The sequence below is a fragment of the Myotis yumanensis genome, unplaced genomic scaffold, assembly GCF_028538775.1.
Source record: "Myotis yumanensis isolate MYYU_CA2020_CCGP unplaced genomic scaffold, mMyoYum1.0.hap1 SCAF_5, whole genome shotgun sequence".
Classification (NCBI taxonomy): Eukaryota; Metazoa; Chordata; class Mammalia; order Chiroptera; family Vespertilionidae; genus Myotis; species Myotis yumanensis.
The window spans coordinates 13,236,638-13,255,595 of NW_027223756.1; the positions used below are offsets into that span (position 1 = coordinate 13,236,638).

Here is an 18,958-nt window from a genome sequence, read left to right on the forward strand (position 1 = left end):
TATCACACCTGAAGCTATGGACATGGGGAAAGTATGTGTGAGGTCATGTTAGAGGCTAGGTCAGTGTTTCCCACTGTACTTTTAGCAAATGTTCTATCTCAAGAGAGAGAAAAAAAGTGAATTGGGCATATATTTTCCTGAGACATCTGATGCCAGCTGCTCAGGGACAGTGCGTGTGTGTGTGTGTGTGTGTGTGTGTATGTGTGTGTGTGTATGTGTGTGGTGTGTGGGAGGGAGGTGGTTTAAAGGCCATCACACTCCCCTGTAGGTCATTCTGAAAGCCATACTCCCACTAGACATGTTATGTCATAGGGCTGACATCCTGCGTTGACTTCTCCCTTTGTCCATTTCGGCTTCTCCCTTTTTTCACAACTGATGATCCCTAATGAGCATCCTTTAGGGCCTACTTCTGGAAAATCTAATTTATAATAGACCCAGAGTCTACTAGGGATTCAAAAAATAGCAAATGAACAAATGTATGCACAGGCTGACTTCAGACAGTGACAAGTATTATGAAGGAAATACAACCGATGAGACAGTGGCCAGCAGTGGAGGAGCTACAGAGAGGGAAAAGGCTTCTTACATGGACAGTGGTGTCCTGAGACTAAACTCAGAGGAAGAAGGCAGCTTATTGAAGGTGGAGGAGACCTTCAGCCCTCATCCCTAAATATAAGGAATGAAATGCTTCTAATTTCTTTGACAGCCTAACCAGGAAAATCTTGGATTTTAAATACATTTCTATAATATATTCTACCAGTCAGGGGCCCAACAGGAAACAGATGGCATATTGAAAAGGGGATAATTTGAGAAGAATATAATAAAAAGGCAATTTACAAAGAGACAGAATAGCACTCCCTTTTTCCCTCCTAGAGATAGGATTAAAAAGTTGCCATTGGCTTCCTAGTATCCCAGGCTTAAAGGGGCAGAGGAGCAAATGGTCAGAGGAACCTGGACACAAGTCCTACAGAAAGGGAGCCTGGGGAAAAGATCCCTCCTCTCATTCTCCTTCCTCCCTCAAACCCCTGACCTGCTTCCCATTGGCCAAAGCCAGAGAACCAGAGAGGCAATTTTTGAAGACTCTGCAATCTAGTCTCTAGAGCTATAGACATTGATGGTTAAGGATGGAGGATGGAGTTGGAGAGGTGAAAGGAGACATCCAGTATGTAGTTTATATTTTAAAATAATACTGGATGAGATTTAGAAGAAATGACACTAGACCCATCTGAAGTTGTAACCTCCGTCTGTCACTGACTAGCTATAAATCAACATCACTAAGCCACTTTTTTTTACTTGTTGAAAAAAATTACATGGCTAGAATAAAACTGATGCATTTATTCTGAAATGGTATGACTCTGATATTCACAAATCAAATAAAGCATTTAAATATAGTTTAATGAATGCAACAAAAAATATCTGGCATAATATTGTTTTCAACTGTGAACACAAAAAATCATTGTTGAAATAACCAGAGTCCCAGCTCTGTGTCTTTCTAGTTGGTAATTGACTTTGGTTCAATAAAATCTCTTACAATGACCTGAAGTCAGATTTCTGTTGTTAGGCTATGAGTCAAAAAATAAAATGATGACTTTTTCTCAGGGACTCTGACTTCCTTCAAGACATACTTAGAGAGAAGAGAGGATATTGTCATTGCTGATATAAGGGCAGGATTTGTGGATGATACCATTGGGAATGTAACTTGGGAAATTTTGGTGAATAAGGGGCTGGCTGACTGGAGGAGAATAATAAAGGCTTAGATTGATATGGCCATGTCTATTAATATTTCTGATTGAATAGAATTTATATGCTCATAAAGTGAGATTGTGTTAGTTACTGCTATTTGGATTCCACAGCATGTTATTTAAGAAAATGTCTTTCAGAATCCTACCTGAATCTATAGCAGAAGTCTGTCTAGCCCTTTAATGGTCACGGTATCTTCCCAGAGGATAAGATTCCAGAAAAGCAGAGTCATAGAAGGCCAAACAGCTGCAGAAGAGTACAAATAGCTCTAATCTGAAACCCATGATTTATCAAAGGGGACCATGATTGCTAGCAATCTTACTTTTTTGGTGATTACAAGGTTGAGCCTAGTAGCGCATGTGACTCCATAGGAGGACTTGTTGAGAGCTTTTACAAATAATTATGCGTGAGTGTCGGAGAATTAATTTAAGCAGAAAGCCTCTGTGGAGGTCAATCAAGAGCGTAGGCTGGAAGGAGAATGCTGAGGGAGACCTTCAGTCAGGGGAGAATATGAAGTGGGACTCCTTGGGGAGAGGCCTGTGTTTGCTTGTCTGGGGTGGGCTCATCTCCATAATTGACTACAACAGGATGAACAGCTGTGAAGTACAGTATTTGAATGTGTGGATAAAACAAAATTACAAAATATGCAGGGTCATAGAACGTGTAATGTGTTTTCATAGGATTATAGAATTTTCAAGCTCATTTGGGATATAGGAAATGGGCCGTTGAGAAGCTAAATGACTTTATCAAGGTCAACTAGCTAGATAGTTATAGCTTACTTGTTAAGTATGTGGACTCCAGTCGGACATCCTAGATTCAAATCCCAATTCTAGCGCTCACTCTGTGACCCTTGAGAAAACCAGTCTACCTTTCGGTGCCTCAATCTTCTCATCTACAAAATGGAAATAGTAACAGGACCTAAAGTGGGAATAATAATAGGACATTCCTCATCTTATCTAATAAAGAGGGAATATGCTAATTGACCCTCACGCCATCGCAAAGATGGTGGCACCCACTGCCAATAAGAAGGGAATATGCTAATTGACTGCCACGCCCTCAAAGATGGCGGTGCCCACAGCCACAAGATGGTGACACCCAGTCCCCACAGTCCCCCAGCCGCCCAGGGCCAGCCCGAGGAGTGGGTAACCAGGGCCGACAGAGGCTTGTGCTGCTGGTAGTGGCGGCAGCAGAGGTATGATGGGGCGTCACCTTCTCCTGATCGCCGGGTCACCTCCCAGCCCTGAGGGCTCCTGGACTGTGAGAGGGGGCAGGATGGGCTGAGGGACCGCCCCCCCCCTCTCCAGTTCATGAATTTTCATGCACTGGGCCTCTAGTATTAAATAAGATGATACATTTCAGTAACCCTAGATGGTGTCTAGAACTTAGTAAGTGATTAATTAACATGAGGTATGTTATTATTGTTAAGAATGAGTTACCTAACTCCTACAGCAATATTCTTACCTACTCTAGAGCAAGTAAGAGCATATTACAAGAGGGATATAGGTGAGAAATTAGTTTCCTGGCTAAAAATGATTGTGAGACACTGAATAGTGTTAGTCTTCTTGAGTTGTAAAAGCAAAAAAAAAATTTAAATACCTTTGGGAGAAGTGACTCAGATGTGCTCCTTAAAAGTTTTCAAAATTTCAGGTTGTACTCTAATGCTAAAATTCAGTATTTGTATCTTTTCCCCTCTAGCTTACATTTTTAATTAGTTTGTTTTGCAGCTAGCAAAAAATATATGTCAATATATATTTTTGATAAATGACTTTTTTAACATACTATTTTTTCTCTAGTAATTATGCCTACTAATGCTACAGGATTCCTTTATTCTTTGTAATTAGAATAAGTTGTGATTTTATTTTTAAAATGTTTCTATTGATTCTTTAGAGAGAGGAAGGGAGAGGAAGTGAAAGATACATCTGTGTGAGAGAGAAACTTCAATTGGCTACCTCCTATACGTCCCCCTGTGGGGTGCATGGGATGATACTCAACCAACTGAGCCACACTGTCCAGGGCTAGAATAAGTTGAGCTTTTAAGTAAAAGCACTTTTTGAACAAAGTAAAAGCATACTGAGAATTAGAGCAATATGTTTTGAATATAGTTGGAGATGAAGCACCTGATATTCTTATAAAACATAGGAAGTTGTTGAAAAAACAATTTTTTTTGTGGAATGTGAAAGGTTATCTAGATAAAGAATTCAAGCAAAGTTGAAGTTCAAAGTTACTTTCTTATAATCTCTGGTTGAAATTCTGGCAAGTTTCTCACATGTGAAGACCCATGTTTAACCTGAGCACCTCCTGAAGAGCCTGCTGAAAGGCCTGAAACATGTCTGTTGATTATGATTCTGAGTTTTTTTCCTATTGGCTGAGGGGCAGAGGGGCAAAGGCATCTATTATTATTAACTCTCTTTGGCCATATTCGAACTTTGGATGACATGGTAGCATCATCAAATCTCACATAATGGCACCATTAAATACGGGGCATGGCTTTGGTACATAATTCTGCATAGCTGTTGTACATTTTGATTTTATAGATGCCTTTAAGAGACTGTGTGAGGATTTTATAGCACATGTCGTTTTTGGACGGCAGTGCCCAGTGGCTAAGGAATAAAGAGTTTATTCAACAATCTCTCAGCCCAGTCAGAATATTGACCTTTCTCAAATTGTGTTTTATCATGCAATAGTACTCAGCCCCAGGGAAGACCCATTTCTACTTTTAACTATGGAGGATCTGCCACTGGTAAATGAAGTACTTTCTGGAGGCATCATGAACTCTTTCCTTTGACTGAAGACAGAATCATTGCCATGTGTTTCACAGTAGTCCTCAAACTTAATCAGGATCCTGTAGAGTTAGTAGCCTCCCTTCAAAGACTCTAGTAGTGGTGTTGCATAATTTAAGGCCCGTTAGGGGTGTTTATCAGGATTCAGGAAGGTATGTTCATGAAAAGCCCATTAAGTATTTTTGTTGTTCTTATTCCCGGAGAAACTCAACCCTGTTATAAATTAGAAAGTCCCAAAGAATAGATTTGTATGCTCCTCACTGGGATTTTCCAAATAAGATTCATCCCAGGTAGCTTCTTGTATAAGGATGACTTGACTTTCAAACTTATTTGAGAATGTTTTAAATTTAATTAGGCACTTAATATAGAGTTGCTTCAAGGTCCTCCATTTGAGAATGCTTATAACCACGACTTTTCTTTTCTTTGTGTCACTATTTATTATTATCATTGCTATTCTAATCTTGGATTAGTGACACATGCCAGGCACCTGGCAAAGTACTTAAGATACAAGCAAGACAAACACAGTTCTGGTCCTTAGTCTCACAAAACACCTGGAAAAGATGCAGGTTTCTTATACATGTAACAAGCAGATGCATGTCTGTATTGTGTCTTAAAATCTATTAACTAGAGCTCCATATACACATATGGCATATTTTTGTATGTTTATGTGTTCAGAAGCTATTTACATCATATTGTATAGCTCTGGTTTGCCTCTAAGTCTGTGATTTTTCTACATTTTTTTCATGTATATAGGCACATATGTATACTACCAAAGAACCACTGGTCAAATGAGTTATCACTGTGTCTTCTCATTAGCAGGTAGTAATAACAAAAGTTACAGAATATTTTGTGAATTACAGATTCTTTCTACATTTAGCATTTCACAACAAATTATGATGGCAAGTATCTAATTCAGATATTTCAGGGTAACCAAGTGTTGGAGAATACAGGTCACTTGTCCCAGGTCACTCTTGTATGATCATGATTCCAAATGGATTACTTTGGCTACAGAGTTTCTGCTTTAATCCAGTAGGAGACACAAATGCCTCATAAGCATCAACTAGTAAACATTTACATATTTTTCAGCTTTATGAGGTATATTACCGCATTAAAGATGCAAAGCACTGGAGTAAATATGGGTGTTGTTGATGTGAGAAAAACACTTTCTTCTACTTTATTTTTCAAGCATGAGTGGAAACTCAGTGCTTCTGTGATATCATTAGTCGATTTCTTTTTCTTGTTCACAACACTCGTTCTCAGATGTTAACTGCCATGAATATGTATCAGCAGAAAGTGTGAACCACAACCTATAGTAGTGATTGCAAACTTCACTGATTTACACAGTTGGGCATCTGTTTATGGCTCCCTCCTTTTTTGTCACAGTAGTCCCCCCTATCTGTGGGGACGTGTTCCAAGACCCCCAGCGGATGCCTGCGACCACAGACAGTACTAAACCCTATAGATTCTGGGGTTTTTTGTGTGTTTTTTTCCCTGTACATATATACATTTTCACTTAAAGGAAGCACTTCCGGCTTCTCTCTGGCATGTCTGAATTACTACCATGACTACTTTGGGGCCATTATGAAGTAAAGTAAGGGTACCTGAACACAAGACAAGCACCGTGATACCTTGACAGCCAATCTGCTAACCAAGATGGCAACTAAGTGATTCACAGGTGGAGAGCGTCTACAGTGTGGAGACACTGAACAAAGCGGGACTCACATGCTAGGCAGGGCAGAGCAGAACAGCATGACACTGCATTCTGCTGAGAACATCACGCAATTTAAAACTTATGGATAGTTTATTTCTGGAACGTTGCACTTAATTTTCAGGGCACAGTTGAATGCAGGAAACCAAAACAACAGGAAATGAAGCCATAGATAAGGGGTCACTACTGTATTTTCATCCTACAACTGAGGAGTAGGACTCTTACACCTAACAGGAATTCCACACACTCAGTCTACTTCTGTCCAAGACCTTTTAATGGAAAAGGTCTAGCTATGCACCTTATTTCTCTGTTCCCAAAACACAGTAGAGTGCCTCTCAAAGTAGTCTGGCAAAGTTGGTCACATTCAACATCAATTTCTACTCTTTGTTATCTTTAGCAGATGTAATTTTTTAAAAAATTTCTTTTGTTAATCCTCATCCAAGGACATTTTTCCCATTGATTTTTAGAGTGGGAGAGAGGGACAGAGGGAGGGAAGGAGGGTGGGATGGAGGGAGGCGGAGAGAGAGAGAGAGAGGAAGAAACTTTGATGTGAGAGAGACAAATCTATTGGTTGACTCCCACACGCATCCCAACTGGGGGCTGGGGCTCAAACCTACAACCCAGATATGTGCCCTTGACTGGGAATCAAACCCACAACCCTTCGGTATACAGGCCGATGCTTTGACCACTGATCCATAGCAGCCAGGGCAGCAGATATGAATTTTTAAAGGACCCATTATATGCCATTACTCTTTTATATTCTTTATATAAATTATTATATCAGTTCTTACATAAACCCTGTTAGGTAATTATTATTGCTGTTAATAATATCCCCCCTTTTTATAGACAAACAAACTAAGGTTGCTTAGGAGATATTAACCATCTTGATGTGAATCAGGCAGTGAGGCCGAATTAGAATTCAGACCTGTGTCTGTTGAGTTCTAAGATTTGTGTTGTTGTTTTTTTTTTATTCATGACCTCATGCTGCCTCATTGTTCAGAAAACATATGTTGATAAATCGTCTAGGACTGTATGCTGTTTGGCTCCTTCTGCAGAGAGATTATGGAAGAATGATGACAGAGAAACATAAAGACATTAAAGGGACATATTCATTTCTCTCTGATAAAATAATAAAAGAACCAACTGTTCTAAATAAATAACTCCACCAGCCCATAGGAGAAAGCCCTCGAACAGGTCATAAGAATATAAGATCACTCAGGCAGGACAGAGCAATTCAGGTGATAGATGGAAGGCTGATTGTGACTTGTATTAAAGCATTTGCAAAGTACTATATTATGCACAGAAAGCTCAAAAATGATGGATCAAAGCCAAAATTGTTGAAGATTAGATTTCAGGGTCTACAGAAAGGGAGGAGAAGCCAGGTGAATGGAAGAAGAATGTCTGTGTTGATACCTTTAATCATCTGTGATGCTCCTAAAATAAGAGTCCTGGCACTGCCCCATCCCCCAAAAAACACAGGATTCTGCAGCACGGAAACTGCCTGTCTATCCAACACTCCCTGGTGATTTTGTGCACGTAGGCCATGGACCACACTTTGGGAAAATACTGATTTGGTCCAGTCTCTTTATTTTACAAATCAGCACGAGGTTCTAAGGGTAAATGGTTATCCAAAGTTTGCTGTACTCTCTCTCATTAGAGTTTTGGCTGAATCAGTCTCCTACAGGCCCAGTTCTGTCCTCTTTGATACTTGGATTTAATTTTTCCAACTCTAGCCACGGGCCAGCTAACAGCATGTATCCTTCTCTTTCTCTTCTAGAATCACAACCACAGCTGCCTGCATGATGGACCTCAGGCGGTACCCACTGGATGAACAAAACTGCACCTTGGAAATTGAAAGCTGTAAGTTTTTCTGAGAATCCAGCCAGACTGAACTCTGCTTCGGGTTCTCCAGACCACAGGCCTGCAGAGATTCTGCTAGCACAGTAACTGACGGAGGGAGGCACTCCTAGTACCTGCCCTCCTGCTGCTGCAATCCTCTTAGTCTTGTCCCCAAACCCCTGGGAGAGGTGTGAAGGGGAGAAGTAATCTAGCAATAAAAGGAAGATGCTAAGAGCCTCGAAGAAAACCAAGGGCTATTCTAGTCATTTAAAGCACTGTATTTGGTACAAATAGCTACCCCAGGCTTGGGACAATAGGTGAAGGTGGAGGGGGACACACGGTATCTGAAAAATTTTTGTCTCTCAGAAGCATTATCACTTTTGAATTGCAAAAGAAATGTGGCCTTCTGGGATAGCTGAAATCTCATAGAATGTGGATTAGTGAGATGTTGTTGCTTTTCTCCAGGGACTATTTTCAGTATCAAAATTTACTTTATATTCTTGCTGAAGGCCATCTGATGAGCAAGATGCGTGTATATATGTGTTTCTTCTCTTTCCTGCGTGGACCTGTTTTGCAGTATTGTTGCATTTCTAGGCCATAGTGTGTGTCCTTGAGGATTCAGTCACCTGCCTTGTTGAGTAGAATGTTGATGTCACAGCCCAGCTCCAATTCAGAGGTCACTCAGGGAGGTCTTTTGAAGTGGAATAGGATTTTGAATCTCTTTTCTCTGTCAGTTCTTTGTACAGTGTTCATACCTCATCCCACCAAACTATTGGAAGCTGACAATTTTCTATCTGGCGTTCTAGATAATGAGCAGCCAGCCTGCTGTGCGGGTACTCTCAGCCTTTGTCGGAAGCTCTTGCTGTGTCAGGCAGCGTGACTCTCCATCACTGCTCTGAGCAGAAATCCAGCATATCATGGGCATTTTTGCCCATTTCAAAAAAAAAAATAACTTCCAGGGATATTTCCATTTACACACATTTTTTTTAAGAACCTAATTTCATACTCGTATTTCCAAATCATCATTCTTTTCACATTAGATCTTTGCCATGTAGAACTGCTTAATAAAATTGCTCTATAGGATTTTTATGATTATTTTTATGTAAATATCTTTGGGATTAACTTTGCATTTTCATAACTAATAACACAGTTTAGAGTGCAGAATATTGTCCTTCAAAGTCCAAAACCTAGTTGTTTCAAATTGTTGATGTTAGGATATTTTGCAAAAAAATATGTGGCTTTGTACCACTCATGAATTTTTACAGTAAGAGAATTGTTCATGGTAGAATTTGACTGGATTTTAATAATCATTATTGTACATGTCATCTGAGCCTTCCGCAGCCTTCTTACTTGAAAGAACTAATGCCTTAAAGACACAGGCAACACCCAGAGTTGCATGGAATTAAATTATAATTGTGACCTGAATATTGAAAAATTAATAATTCCTTAGACTTTTGGAAAATTTATATTTTATAAAGTGGCTTTTATATATCTCATTGCATTTTACAGTTACCCTGGTAAATGAGGTAGCATAGATTTTTTCCAGCTTTATTGAGATATAATTGACAAACAATATTGTGTGAGTATGTACCATGTGATGATTTGATATATATAAGTTTTGTGAAATGATTACCACAGTAAGGTTAGTTAACACATCTATCACCTTACATGGTTACCTTGTTTTGATGTATGTGTTTGTGTCTGTTGGAAACTTTTAAGATTTACTCTTAGTGATCAACCGAAGGACTTGTATGCATGCATATAAGCATAACTAATGGACATAAGACACTGGGGGGTAAGGGAGGCCAGGGATTGTCAAGGGCGGGGGGGGGGGGGAGGACACATATGTAATACCCTTTGTAATACTTTTAGCAATAAAAATAAATAAATAAATAAATAAAAAAGATTTACTCTTAGCAACTTTCAAGTATACAGTACAGTATTATGAACTATAGTCACCATATTGTAGATTAGATAGCCACATATTATTCATTTTATAACTGAAAGTTTGTGCCCCTTAATCTCCTTCACCAATCTGCCCCAACCACCACACTTGGCAACCATCAGTTTACACTGTTTCTATCAGGTCAGTTTTCTCTTTTAGATTTCATGTAATTGATAACAAATGGTATTAGACTTTCTCTGCCTGACTTATTTCACTTAGCATAATACCCTCAAGTTATCCATGTTATCACAAAGGGCAGGATTTCCTTTGTTTTATGGCAGAATAATATTCCATTGCATATATCTATTAAAATAAAAGTGTAATATGCTAATTAGACCAGACAGCCGAACGACCTTCTAGATGATGCTGTGGCTGCGAGGGCTGAGCGAGCCCCTTGCACCAGTTTTGTGCATCAGGCCTGATATATATATATATATATATATATATATATATATATATATATTCATTCATCAATAGACAATTAGGTTGTTTCCATGCCTTGACTATCCTATATAATAAGAGCCTAATATGCAAATTGACCGACCAGTGGAACAACCGGTCGCTATGATACACACTGACCACCAGAGGGCAGACGCTCAACGCAGGAGCTGCCATCAGCCTGCAAACCCCAGGCCAGCCAAGGTGGGTGCCATTGGGGGCACCCCAATTGCCTGCTGGTCGCCCCACAGATTGGCCCTGATTGCTGGCCAGGCCTAGGGACCCTACCCATGCATGAATTTTATGCACCGGGCCTCTAGTTGTAAATAATGCTGTGGTGAACACGGGGGTGCAGATATCTCTTCAAGAATGATTTTATTTCCTTCACATATATACCCAGAAGTAAGAGTGCTGTGTCATATAGTAATTCTATTTATTCCCTTTAATAATGTTCTCATTTATTTTTTAAAGTCTCATCTTATTTTATTTAGTTTGTCTTTATTGTTTAAAGTATTACAGATGTCCCCTTTGTTTTTGCATTGACCTCCACCCGCCCCCCTCCCCCCCCCCCCACACACACACACACTCAACCCCTCCAGGCCTTCACCACACTATTGTCTGTGTCCATGGCTTATGCATATAAGTTCTTTGGTTAATCTCTTCCCCCTCCACCCCCACCTACCCACCCACCCTCACCTTCCCTCTGAGACTCGACAGTCTGTTCCATGCTTCTATGTCTCTGGATGTATTTTGTGCATCAGTTTATTTTGTCCATTAGATTCCACATTTTAGCGAGATCATGTGATACATGTCTTTCTCTGACTGGCTTATTTCACTTAGCATAATACTCTCTAGGTCCCTTCATGTAGTTTTATTTTTAATTTTTGAGAATCCTTCATAATAACTGTACCTATTTACATTCCCACCAACATTGTACAAGATTCCTTTTTCTTCACACCCTTACCAATATTTGTTATCTCCTGTCCTTTTTATGATAGCCATTCCTACAAGTGTGAGGTGATATCTCATCATGGTTTATATTTGCATTTCCATGATGATTAGTGATGTTGAGCACCTTTTCCTGTACCTGTTGGCATTTGTATGTCTCCTTTGGAAAAAAGGTCTCGTCAGTTTCTCAGCCTATTTTTAAATTGGATTATTTGTTTTTTTGCCATTGGGTTGTATGAGTTCATTATATATTTTGAATATTTGCTGCTTATCATTTTTTGCAAATATTTTTTTTGCCATTCCGTATGTTGCCTCTTCATTCTTTTAATGGCTTCCCTTGCTGTATGGAAACTTTTTAGTCTGATATAGCCCTGCTTGTTTATTTTGCTTACTTGCGCTTTTGGTGTTACATCCAAAATATCATTGCCAAGACTGATTTTTTTCCCTATGTTTTCTTTGGGAGTTTTACAGTTTCAGGTTTTACACTGGAATCTTTAATTCCTTTCAAGTCAATTTTTGTGAGTGGTTTAAGATAGGTTTCAAATATAATTATTTTGCGTGCGGATATCCTGTTTTCCCAGTACCAGTTATTGAGAAGACTAACTTTTCTCCATTGAGTATTCTTGGCTCCCTTTTCAAATATTATTTGGCCATGTATGCGAGGGTTTATTTCTGAGCTCTCAGTTCTGTCTCATTGGTCTATATGTCTGAATTTTTGAGAATTTTCCTTTTGTGGCTTAACATATGGCTGACTCTAGAAAATGTTCTATGTGTGCTTAAGACTGTTTATTCTATTGCTGTTTTATAGGATGTTCTGTAGATAGATGTCTGTTAGATCTATTTGCTCTATAGCAGTGATTTTTAACCAGTGTGCCACGGCTGGGCACTGACTATTTAGTCAAGGGTACAAACCTCTTTTCCCTTAAATTATCAGACAAAGAATGACAACAACCAACACAACGATAGCAATTTGGTGTGAATGGGTCAAAATTATACCTTTTTTGTGTCAGATCAGCAAAAATATATTTTTTGGTGTACCGCAGAATTTTAGAAATTAGCTTATGTGTGCCAGGAGATGAAAAAGGTTGAAAATCTCTGGTCTATAGTGTTGTTCAAATCTGCTATTTCCTATTGATTCTCTGTCCGATGATTTATCTATTGTTGGTAGTGGGGTATTAAAGTTCCTAACTATTATTGTATTGCTGTTTATTTCTCCTTTTCGTTCTGTTAGTATTTGCTTTATATATTTAGGTGTTCCAGTATGGCTCCATAAATATTTATGATTGTTATATCTTCTTGATGAATTTACCCCTCTGTTACTATATAATGACCTTTTTTGTCTCTTATAAGCATTTATAGCTTAAAGTCTATATGGTAGATATTAATATTCCTGTCTTTACAACTAGGGAAACAGACACAAAGGGGGAAAGTGCTATGTCTAAGAACATGCAACCACTGAGTAGCGCAGTGCTCTGAGCTAATGCGGGGATTGATAGCTGATTTATCTTAGTAAAGCCACTGATTTCGGAGAGATCAGATTAACAGGAAGATGGCTGTTCTAAAAATCAGGAAAATAGACTGTCCTTACAAAAAAAATGGGGCTTATTCATATTTATTTAAACAGTAAATCATTGTTATGGAAAATGAAATATGGTATTATATTAATAATATATTAATAACTATTATTAATATTATATTAATAATATATGTGATATCCAGGCCCTATTATTGTAAGCAGGTAGTAAACTAACTAAGCATATTGAAATTAGGATCTGATCCTTTAAATAACTACCTCTGAGGTTGATCTCTGATATTCTACCTTACTCATTTATTCTTTTCTGTTAAGTAAACTCTAGGAATTCACTCATCCTCTTTCTTCCTCCACCTCATCTCCTCTTTCTTTCTTTCCTCATGTCTACTTATTTCTCTTCTTTTCTCCCTCTTCCCTCCCTTTCTTTCTCCTCTCAAATACAGTTGACCCTAATAGTGGCATTACTAAATTCTTATCACCTTGTCTCCTTATCAACAATTAGTATATTGGTTTCATTTTAGAGAGGATAATATAACTTGATTCAGAACAGCTCGGAGTGGGGAAATATTGACTTGAGCTCATTGTTCATTTATTCATGCATTGGCTCATTCAAGAATTTACTCATTCATTAAATATTTATTGAACTTTAGTTATTTATAAGGCATTGTAATACACTATAAAAATTTAATAGTGAACAAATGTAGACAATGTCCCTGCCTTTATTATGCTGAGGGAGATAGGTTTTATTTAAATAAATATATGTGACAATGTAAAATTCCTTTAATGAAAGTGCTGCCAAAATGAGAACTTAGTTTAGTAACATCTTAAAGAAAGACTAGAGTAAATCTCGAAATAAAGTCCTGATGATTCTAGAAAGGTAGTGAACTGTGCTTATTTCAAAACTTTTCTTAGGCCCATCAGCATTGCTCAGTGGTTGAGCTTCGACCTATAAACCAGGACGTCACGTTTCGATTCCAGGTCAGGGCACATGCATGAGTTTCAGGCTCGATCTCCAGTATAGAGCATGCAGGAAGCAGCTGATCAATGATTCTTTCATCATTGATGTTTCTATCTCTCTCTTCCTCTTCCTTCCTCTCTGAAATCAATAAAAAATATATTTTTTTAAAAAAACACAAAACTTTTCTTAGATTTAGAGAAATGGAGAAGTTTTGTAGAATCAGTAAGATTTTGCTGAACTAAATGGGCCCTGATAATATGTATCACTATGTAGGAAATGAAACTTATATACTACACCCATGTATATATCTTGTCTATATCTTTCTCTGAAACTTTCAGTCAGATTGGGAAAAGTATACTGGCATATTCACCTATATATCCAGGGAAATATCACCCTCAAAGTACCAATGACAACAAAGTTATGTGCTAGCCTATAAAAGGTTCTTTAGAATGTTCTTGCTATTTAGGGATAAGATTAAGTCTTGTAAAGAAACTAGAGGCCCAGTGCATGAATTCATGCACCAGCGGGGTCCCTCGTCCTGGCCTGGGGAATTGAGCCCAAACCAGCTCTCTGACATCCCCCAAGGGGTACCAGATTGAGAGAGGATGCAGGACAGATTGAGGGACGCCCTGGTGCACAATAGGGGCCAGGGAGGTATGGGGGAGGTTGGCCAGCTGAAGAGGGACTGTGGGAGGGCTCCAGGGCATGTCCGGCCTGCCGTGCTCAGTCCCGATAGGCCAGACTCCAGCAGCAAGCTAACCTGCTGGTCGGAGCGTCTTCCCCCTGGTGGTCAGTGCACGTCATAGCTAGCAGTCGAGTGACCTTAGCATATCATTAGCATATTATGCTTTGATTGGTTGAATGGACGACTGGACACTTAGCATATTAGGCTTTTATTATATAGGACAGTGATGGCAAACCTTTTGAGCTCGGCGTGTCAGCATTTTGAAAAACCCTAACTTAGCTCTGGTGCCATGTCACATATAGAAATTATTTGATATGTGCAACCATAGTAAAACAAAGACTTATATTTTTGATATTTATTTTATATATTTAAATGCCATTTAACAAAGAAAAATCAACCAAAAAAATGAGTTCGCGTGTCATAGGTTCGCCATCACTGATATAGGATAATGAATTGTCCCAGGTATGCCTTTAAGTATACTAGTACTTAAGAGTATTAAGAGGGCCCTAATACTGTTAGGTCAAGTGAAACATTTGTCTCTTTTTAAAAATATATGAAGTTCAAACCATGTCGAGGAAACAACATTCCATTATATGGTAAGGTTACTTAGCAGGCTCCATCCAGAAGTGAAGAGAGAGGTGCAAGGAGTATTACAGATCTTTGAAATGGGAATAGGTAGGGGGCTACTCTGTGATATTCTGAGCCAGATCAGCCATCCAATATCAATATCAGCTATTGATTGTGAGGGACCCCTCTCCCTCCTCAGAAGAGACAGGCTGTCTTATATGGTATTGAACTCCTCTTGGGGTGTGGGATATAACATTGTCTTAACTGGATCTATTAACAGGCTTTTCATGTTACTAAAACTCCAAAGGTTCCGTTTCTCATTTGTTTGTGTGCTTTATCTCAGCCTATGGCTGGATGAGTTGGACTGGAGTTGTGTCAGAGAATAAGATCAGTGCTCTCATTCTCAACGTTGTTGGTTTTCTCAATCAATTTCAGCCTTAGTGCAATCTACACTGAACCAGAGGGGGTATAACTTTCTCCGTAACTCTTCCATAGTTAACGTCTCAGGGTTATGCCAAGTGTCAACTGAGGCAGAAAGTCAACCATCTCCTTTTAGCATTCCTTCTAGATCCTTTAAAAGCCATCCTACCACTGCCTTTTGTGGAAGCATCCAAAACCAGCTCTTGCTGGCCTCACACAGTCACTGATTATATGCCTGACATTGGGAAAGTCACCCTATGTAGCTGAGCCTCAGTTTCCTCAAATGGGATAATTTTATCTATCACACAGAGTTGTTATGAAGATTAAATGAACTAATATGATTTCATATAGATTAAGAATTTGTTGTCACATGGCAGGTATCTAATAAACAGTAACTTTAGTAATCAATAATTATTACTATAATAACATTAATTTTTATTATTATACTGCCACAGATTTGCTCTAGTGATGAGATCTGGTATATCCAGCCAAGAAGAGTCCCAAAGCACAGCATTGCCCTTGTCAACCTTTGCAGATCTTATTTCAGACCTTGCATTTACATTCCAATTAAGCCTCATTATCTGTAGGGCTATCTACTTGCGGTGCCTACAGTATTAGTTGCTATTAAATTTTTTTACTTTAGCCAAAGGGAAAATAATTGATAGCTAGCTTCAAAATTCAAAGAGGAGTATTTAAAAGCAAGCTCTTTGACATCTGTTCTTGGGTGAAATGAAAGGACAGTCCATTTGGGGTTTTGTTAACATTTAAACTGATCACCTGCTGATGAATCTAAAGCTTCTATGGTCAGTGCAGCAAAGATCCCTGGGGGGGTGGGGAGTGTGAGCGTGTGTTGGCACTGGCATCTCTTCTTCTAAAGAGATTCACCATGCTTTAGAAAGCAGAAAGTAGACATGTACTTGTTGTCTTACATAATCCATATTTTGATATCATATAAAAACAACTTAAATTATTGATAGAATAAAGGCTCTATTTTCTTCTCCACAATTCCATCCCAAACAATCCTTATTAAAGAGGTCAATATGGATTGATATATTTAAGCAACTTGGGGTATCGACAAAATTTACTATGGCACCGGGTTAATATATTTCAAATGCAGTTTGTGATGTGGACTAGTCAATATGCTAGCAGATAGACACACAGTATTTTTTTAAAACCTAGAGGAAATAAGAATGTATTGTGCTCCTTTACTCCCGAAGGGAAAACTAAAGGCACCTTAGAGTATGTCCATAGATTCAAAATACTTATCCCAGAGGAGTAGTAATTAGCTCGGGTTTGAGCTAGTGTGATCTAGTGGATGGGAGGATATTCATTGACTCTGAGTAGCTGTTTAATATGTGTTGATCATGCTAACCAAACAGGTCACTTAGCTTTTCAAGCTATGGTTTCTCCTCTCTGCAATGTTGTGATACCTGATAGGTAATGTAATAATCAAGACAGAGATGTTTGTGCAATGCTTGGTACCGATATTTCCGTAAGTAGCAGCTGTTATCATTATAGCATATTATTATCATTATCCGATCAGGCCTGGAACAGTGTGCTCAATTAGAGTCACAACATTTTAAGAGGGATATTTAGCAATCAGAAAACCAAAATGTAAACAATACATAAACCATGAATGTGAAGAACCAGTAGAAGAAATGAGTGGGCAAAGGGGTGCATTTACCTTGAGGATGGAAGACTTAGGGAGGCATGGTGGTAATATTTAATGGATAGCTATTTTAAAATAACTGCAGAATTTCCTCTGAAGGGAGCAGACTGTGTCTTCCCTGAGGGCAAAACTAGACTAATGGTAGAAGATGCCAAAAGGCAATTTAGGGCTGAAATTTTTTTTTTTTTTTTTTAAGTCTTGGCAATTACAGCTGGTGAAAAATCCTGTGGGTGGCTATATACTGTAAAGGCACTTTCTGGGAACGAATGAATTCTTGCACTGGGCACAGGATGAGATTATATGAATTCTAAGGAGCTCTGGCTTCATGCAAAAATGTGTAGGACTTTAGTTAAAAGATGATTAGCTAAGCACTGGTTTATATGAGGATGCAGATCCCATATGCATATGCCTTTGGGAGCAATGCTACTTAAGAGGAAAACCACATCCCTGCTAAGATTTTAAATAGAACACTGTGTGTGTTACTGTGGTCTATTGCTACTTATCTAGCAATCTTTCTTTTCTCAGATTTTTCTGACAGGAGTCCATTGTCCAGTTATGTCTGTGAAAAATAAGGCTGAAGCCCCCACATATTCCTGTGTTTCCAAAAATCTAGAACCCCATTGAGGCCTTTGGTCTCCTTCAGGCTTTCAGAATCATCACACCAGAAGAGAAGGTGCCCGAGCCTGTGCAGGTGGTGCGGTAAACAGTGAAGCCACCAGTGCTTCAGGTGATCCTTGAATTCTTTCAAGTTAGAAAAAATATTCCCGTGACATTGCCGTGGAGCTTAGTCATAATTACTAATGGAAGGAAAAGCAGAGAACGTTGCAAAGTCTTCTTGGTGTCACTGCATACAAATTTAATTTGCATCGTTGGCCTGTTTTGATATTTTCATAAATTGCATCTAGTGTAGAAGTGAGGTGGTTTTTCCCCCGACCTTGCTGTGTGTAGATACTTTGATGGAACATGACTTCATTTAGCTATTATTAGTTCCTCATAACCCTAGGTAAGTGCCAGAATGTGTATTTAGAATCTCTGGGACCTCGTGCAGATAATATTTGTGACCTTCATGTATCTCTGGACTTCAAGACTTCTGTCCTTTTACCTCTTCCATCATTAGAAAGCAACTTAGTTATAAAGGGTTCATCTTGATACTGAGTGTGAAAAACGAAAACAATGAACTCTACAGATCCCTCAGTAAAGAGCAATCCTTTTTTTAATTTACATTTTCTAAATTTTCTCTTCTATAGTCTTTATTTTCTCTTTCTGCAATCCCTACTAGACAGATCTTCCACATCTACCTACCATGGCTCTGAACTGAAATTTGTATATTTGTATCTTCCAGATTAGTAATATTTATTTTACTCTAAAAATTATTACTAGTATTATATTTTGGCAGTCATAGTTTAAATTTCTAAGAACTTTCTTATTCTTTGGTTGCTTATTTTCCATAGTCAATTGTTCTTAGTCATAAAAGATACCAATTTATTTTTATTTAAAAGTTATCAATTTAATTTTTTGTACAAGTGTTCTACTCTTTGTCTTTCTATTTCCTTTTATATGTTTATTGTGGCCTTTCTTTTTCATGCTAATGATTTTCTTTATATGTCTACTGACCTTGGTAGTCAAGTCATACTTGTAAATAAAAGGCTAGTTGGACCTGAACATGTTACTGATGTGGGTTCTCTGACCTGACATGGGTTTCCTCAGCACTTCTATATGATTGTGACTGTTTT

General features: G+C 38.5%; 1 protein-coding gene across 4 annotated transcripts in view; it reads left to right on the plus strand.

Moving 5' to 3' along the window:
* GABRB2 (gamma-aminobutyric acid type A receptor subunit beta2) overlaps positions 1-18,958 on the plus strand; it is a 195,934-nt gene that overhangs the window by 88,293 nt on the left and 88,683 nt on the right. For all 4 annotated transcript variants that reach the window (XM_070414478.1, XM_070414476.1, XM_070414477.1 and 1 more), the window contains one exon: positions 8,003-8,085. In XM_070414478.1, the coding sequence (XP_070270579.1) occupies positions 8,003-8,085 (83 nt within the window). The remainder of the gene's footprint in view (positions 1-8,002; positions 8,086-18,958) is intronic.